This window comes from Herpailurus yagouaroundi, unplaced genomic scaffold, assembly GCF_014898765.1.
Source record: "Herpailurus yagouaroundi ecotype Mexico unplaced genomic scaffold, PumYag 187, whole genome shotgun sequence".
Lineage (NCBI taxonomy): Eukaryota > Metazoa > Chordata > Mammalia > Carnivora > Felidae > Herpailurus > Herpailurus yagouaroundi.
Window position 1 is genome coordinate 16,629,901 of NW_024412418.1, and position 6,401 is coordinate 16,636,301.

At 47.9% G+C, this 6,401-nt stretch overlaps 1 protein-coding gene across 1 annotated transcript; it reads right to left on the reverse strand.

Annotated features, from left to right (window-relative positions):
* Positions 1-308: 308 nt before the first annotated feature.
* On the reverse strand, positions 309-6,400 carry FJX1 (four-jointed box kinase 1; the record flags this gene model as incomplete). Its single annotated transcript, XM_040495926.1, has 1 exon — positions 309-6,400. A coding segment is annotated over one exon (1,074 nt), but the record flags the coding sequence as incomplete, so codon positions are not given.
* Position 6,401: the final 1 nt, after the last annotated feature.

Here is a 6,401-nt window from a genome sequence, read left to right on the forward strand (position 1 = left end):
AAAAATGCCAGTTCCATAAGCTATTTAATTTTTCTGGATAGGGTGTAAAATAACCGCTAAAACCATAAAAGATACCATATGGCACCAAAGACAGGGGGAGAAAGAGTTCTTTTTTGTTGTTGTGAGTACTCAGTGAACAATTTGCTCTCTATTCTCCTAAACATATTAGGGTGCCATTAAGAGAAAAATTTCAAAAGTGTCAGGAAGACATATCCTAAATGGAAAGAAAGTTGAAAAGATAAATAAAAATGAGCATTCCTTTCGCTATATTCGGTGGAGTCCTGCAGAGAAAAAAAATTCCAGCCAGGCAGCATTGAGACATAGTTTATTAATGCAGTTTCCCCCACAGCAGGACATAGAAAAGAGAAATTGGTAAAACAGTCACATTAAAAAATTATGACTCCTACATCTGATCTTTATGAATACACAGAAAAGAAAGTGTCCTCTTGAGTCGTCCTTGGGCCATGTTAAGGCAGAGATGCAAAGGATTTTTTTTTTTTTTCCTCCAAAGCAGCACTACTTGCTCACACATGGTTGGAACAGACTGCAAGTTACCTCCCACATTTAGTGGATCTGAAAGGTGTTTATAGGCAGAACTTACTGGAAGATTTTGAGCAGTGCTCCTAATTACGTTTTGAAATAAAACCCTTGTCTTTTGCTTTTAAAGATTATACACCATTGACGTCTGTATTCCCTTTGGAGAAAAATTGTAGTAGGTTGTATAAAACTGGTTACAAGTCAAATTTCTCCGGAGTCTTAGAGCTGGAAAGGACTTTGCCCGTCATCGTCTAACTCAGTGTTTTGCAGTGTGGAGTCTGTGCTCCCTGGGTGAGGTATGAAATCAGTTTAGAGGGTCACAGCTAGCACTGGAAAGTAAAGAAGGAGGCGATAGAATAAAATTGAATATTAAACACCTTTTGCATATACTGTTTTGAGAAACTTTTGTTTCAGTTGTGTGTGTGTGTGTGTGTGTGTGTGTGTGTACACATGTTGGTTCACACTGTAAAGTGTGTGCCTTACTATGAGTTCTGGTGAAAAAAATGAGAAAGTCACCAATGTAATCGCTTTCTGTTCCAGGTAAGACGCCTGGAGCCAGAGGGGGTAAATGACTTCCTCAAGTACCGCGTGTCAGAAGTAGTCCAGATCTCTTGACTCCCAAGATCCTTAACATTCGACTCTGATGATGGAAGAATACTAGTAGGTGGGTGTCAACGCTTGCCCTGTGGCTTCCATACCGCGGCAGCTGACATTCTAGTCCCCTTTTGGAGCAATTCCTGTGCTTCTGGGTCGGCTGGACTCCCCTTTCTCCTCCTCCACTAATTCTGCCAACCTTATGCCATATGGCATCTGACGCTCTGTGAGGTGGAGTGGGTGTGTAGAGGGACAAACGTCAGTGGCCAGGCGTGGATAATCCATGACTGTTGGGTAGCTCGGAAGGTGCAAAATTCCACCCCTGACTGCAGCCTGGAGCTGATGAGCCACTCGAGAAACAGAATCACAGCCTCCCTGTGAAAAAGAGGGAGTGCCTGTGACCACTCACATAGAAGGCATTCTCAGAAAGGAGACAACCAGCTGACAACCGTGGGCTTTAGGTAATTCCTGCCAGACTCATGCACTCTGGCTGGTCTTCCTGAGCCGAAATAGAAGCATGCAGAAAGTGTTCTATGACTGCAAAGACAAAGCAGGATTATGAAAGAGGATCCTGCCCGGGATTCAAAGTGCCTCTGGTTTGGACTTAGAATGATCACCCTCATGGAGAAACAAACACTTGTAACGCATTTACTATGTGCCAGGTGTTGTTCTGAGAATATTATAAATATTTACTCATTTAATCCACGTGGTCAACCTTTAGGCCTTGGTGGACTCTCTTGGTTGCACAAGGTTGAGAAGCATGGAGATGTGATAAAATAATGCTTTTCTTCCTGATCCGAAGACAGGAGGGTGAGTACTGTTAATAGTGTAGAAACCATGTCACTGACGAAGTGAATTAATCAATAGCCAAATCCAGGGAGAAAAGGTCAACTGCCTACTTTCTCTTGGCCGAAGGAACCGGGGGAGGATTGTCCTTGCGAAGATTCATCACTTTCTGATGCTTTCCAGAAGTGGTGATAGATCTGCGACAAGCCATTTATTAAAAAAAAAAAAAATTACCTTCATATATTTGTAGGATAGCTGCTTTGGTGGTGAGGCATCTGCTTGGGTCCAGAAAACACCCCCTCAAGCCCATGTAGAGATCAAACCTGTGCCCTGGGCCTCATCCAGTGCTTTGCATGGTGCTGGGAGAGGATCCTCAATACTGCGTTGAATTCATTTATTATCACACTTCAAAAACCGAAAACTGACTTTGGAAACTGCTAGATTTGGCTTTGATGATGAAAATTAGTAGAAGTTTACTGAAGTGTAAGGAGGGCAAGAGGTTTTTTTAAAGATGAAAAGGAAGTGAGGGTTTTTTTTTTAAGTACCTATTACATGCCCTTATGTTTTATAGGTTAACATTAAATCCCACAATACTCTGATGGAATCTCCATTTCATAGATGAGGGAACTAAGTTAAATGATTTGCTGAAAGTAAATAGGTGAGGGGCAGGATTCAGGATACAGTTTGCCTGCAGAATCCATTACTCTTTCCACATCACGCTGTAGCCCGAAAGTTAAAAAATTTTTTTTTTCGTCATCTGAAAAATGATTTGGCCCTAGCACTATTCACTGACCATGGCAAATCTTTAATTGATCTTTCCATGCCATAGCCTACCGATTATCCACGAGGAATGGCAACAGTTAAGGCCTGTTCTCTGTAATTAAGCCTTGGTTCCCTTACCAACTCCACCATGTAATTACACTTACTTCTCGAACAGGCAGATATGGTTCACTAAAGAATCTGAGAACAGCCATTTAAATGATGCCTAGTTTCTTGCTCTGGTCTGGTCAAGTCTGGGCTTGGGCACATAAAGAATGCTGCTGCCCCTGAACTCACCAATGCTGATGCTACGTGGGAGTCGGGGTGTATTTCCTGCGTATTCTGTGAAACTTCGAACTTCTTCCTGTTCATCGTTTTCCTCAATGAACATGTCGAGTAAAAATGCAGGTTGCTAAATATTTATCCTTTTCTTGGAGCAGCCTGGGCTGACTTAGGCAGCAAGTCTCATATAGTTATTAATCATCAGAAATGGAAAATGTTTCTTTTTGAAAGGTATAATTATCAGAGGTCTCACACGAACAAGATCTTGAAAAGAAGATAGTATTTGCCATCATCAGTACATTCTGTGGCTGTACTAATGAAAAAATTTGGCTTCTCCCACAAAGTTTATGGACTTTTTTTTTTCAGTTGAAATAAGATTTGGCTTAGCATAAGGCACTAAAAGGGGAAGGATGGTATTAAATAGTGAAGTTACGCAGGGCTGTGTTGTAATGTGGAGTGAGAAAGGGAACCCACAGAGATTCAATTATCTTCAGGAGTCTAGAAAACCCTAGGCTTCCAAATGCCCACCAAATAAACCAACTATTAAAGTAAACAAAAGTTGCTTGGAGTTAAAAGTCATTAAGTAAAAATGAGATGACAAGCAAGGTCACTTGGACCCAGAGATCGAATGAAATGTCCAGATTAAACACCGGAGGGTTTAAAACAAACACAAACCAACCCCCCCCCTTCCCTCATGGGTCAAAAAGGAGCTTAAGACAATCCAAAAATATTTTCTGAGTTTGAAGTCCCCAAAAAGCAAGGATTCAAAGGTCACATACAAAGTACTTCCCACTTTCTTGGTCTCACCATGGCTATTCTGAGGGGACTGGGCAATTAGTACCTGGGGGGGAAAAAAAAAACTCTTAAGAGAGTTGGAGAGGTCCAGATGTTGGAGATTATGACCTCCTGGATAAAATGGAATTTAACGAGAAGAATTAATTTATGACTTTCTCTCCCTATTTGCAGTATGTGTTCAGCTTATTATCTGTACATATTGTGATGCACAGCAATTACAATGCTGAAAATAATGGGCAACACGTGTCCACTGTAGTTAAGTTTAAGGGGGGGGGAGCATTTGTCACATTTTAGTCTGCACATCTGGTTCTACAATATTTGCCAACTGATTAATATAGAAATATATTGCAGTGAAAATCCTTTCATATTAAAGTTTTATTTGCCAGGAAGTAGAATTCTTTCCTTTCCGCTCTCTCCCCCACATTTTATGCTGAACTCTGAAATTTCCAGCACTAGGGTTCATCTGAGCAAACAGGACAGGGAATCTGCTCTTGTCTTTGTTTAATTCTCCAAGTTCTGATAGTGACAATTGGGATATATATGCATCCTTTGTTTTGTAAAGCACATCCACAAGGGAGAAACCCTAAGGCTTATTCTAAAAAGCTGGTAGGGCATCAGATAACTCCCACACTTAAAACCACATAAATTAAATTCTAAATTTTAAACTCCCTTTTATTGAAATATAAGTTTGTTTAGCATATTTACAACACTTTATGCACATATATACACAGAAGGCAAATTCTGTCAAATAAAAAAGTTTTTCTTAATAAAAAATTAAAATAAAAACAAAGTAAAGTGCATGAAATTCATTTTCTTCTGGTGAACATCATCATTGTCAAAATTTTGGTCGATGGGGAGGGGGGAGGAAGAATAAATTCATTACTTGACTCAGCGCATACAGCCGGTCCTGTATTTGTAGCCCTTAGGCCAAAATGACAAGTGGTAAGGAACAAGTCAGACTCATTGTCAGGGTCTGTAGGACCCCCACCCCGGTTCCGAAGGTCCTGCTCTCTTTGTCCTATCGGGAGCCTTCCCCCAGCTCCTAACAGTGATCTCACCATCACGGTGCTGGAACAAAGGCGGAACACAGGAAGGGGGCTCCACCAGCCAATGTCACAGCCCAGCTCCGGGGCCACCAGCGCAGCGTTTGGTAGGAAATGCAGGATTAGCTCAACGGCTCAAACAGAAGTTTTCCTTTTTCGGAAGGGGAATGCGGGGGCCAAGGAATGGGATGCATCTCCCACGGAGACGGCCACCCGGGGGGCCAAACTCCGCAGCCCGTTTCTTCGGATCCAAACTCAGTGCTGGCACAGGGTAGAATCCTTTCAGAGGCTGGGCGGAAGGAATGGTTCACTTCTTCCCCCGGTGAGTTCGTCCTCCCAGAACTTTGAAAGGAAACGGCAGGAGACGGAGAGAAAGGGGCAGGTGGGTGAAGCTGAAGTTTTAGCCTCCTTCCCGCTCCGGCCACTGGCTGGGCGTTGGCCGGCTGGTCCCCCGCGGCGGCCCTTCCCCCATCAGCCATTCCTCAGCCAGGGGTCTCTCTCTCTCTCTCTCTCTCTTCCTCCAGGGTACGCTAAGTCCCCGGTCGGCGGCCGTACTTGGCCTTACAGTGCAAAATGTGCTTGGCGAGGAAGTCGAGGCGGCGCTGCAGCAGCTGAGCGTGGGGGTCGGCGAGCGCGGCCAGCTCCGGGAAGCGAGGCTCGTGGCGCTGGTAGAGGCGCAGCAGCCGGGCGGCCGCGTCCTGGCCGCGGTGCAGCTCCAGGACGCGCCGCGCAGTCCGCTCGCGGAACACGCACACCGACTGCAGCAGCGGCTCGTTATATTTGTCCCACATGCCCGCCACCCGGTAGCCGTGCACCAAGCCCGCCTCGTTGTCCAGAAAGACCAGCGCCCCGCCGGGGCCGCGGTGCAGGTTGCTGGTGGCGCGCTGCATGACGCGCGGGTCCCACTGCAGGCTGAAGAGGTTGCTGACGAGCCGGTCGAAGTTGGCCGTCAGATAGTCAAAAAGGATCAAGTCGGTCCACTGCACCAGGTCCACCAGCTCCGCCTGGCTGCGGTTGGCCAGCTCGCCCCCGGCGGCACGCAGGGGCCGCAGCTGGCCGTCCTCCGAGCGCCAGGGCGCGGGCACCACCACGTCCGTGAGGTTGGGCAGCCAGCGCGTCAGGCTCACCACGCTGCCCTCCGTCCAGTGTGCGGCGCGAAGCTCCTCCTGCACCTGCGCCCACTGCGCGCCGCGAGCCTCCACCCGGGCCAGTGCCAGCGGCGGCACGTGGCGCTGGAGGCCCAGCAGGCGCGCCAGGTAGTAGGACAGGGCCTCGCCCTGTATCTGCTCGGGGTTGATGCCGTAGCGCACGCAGGCGCGGGTGCCGTCGGAAAAGCGGGCCAGCCGGTTGGAGCTGCGCCCGCAGCCGCCGCGCTCCAGGGCCACCACCCGGGCGCCGCGCGCCGCCTCCAGCCACGCCGCCGCCTGCGACTCCGAGAAGCCGCGGGGCACCTGCTCCTCCAGGCCGCGGCTCCAGAAGACGCCCCCGTGCACCACGGCGCGCCCCTCCGGCCCGAGCCGCCGGGATGGCACGTGTCGCTCGCGCTCTCCCGGGGGCCGCCGGGGCGGGCCGTCCGCGCCGGCCGCCAAGGTGAGCAGCGCCCGG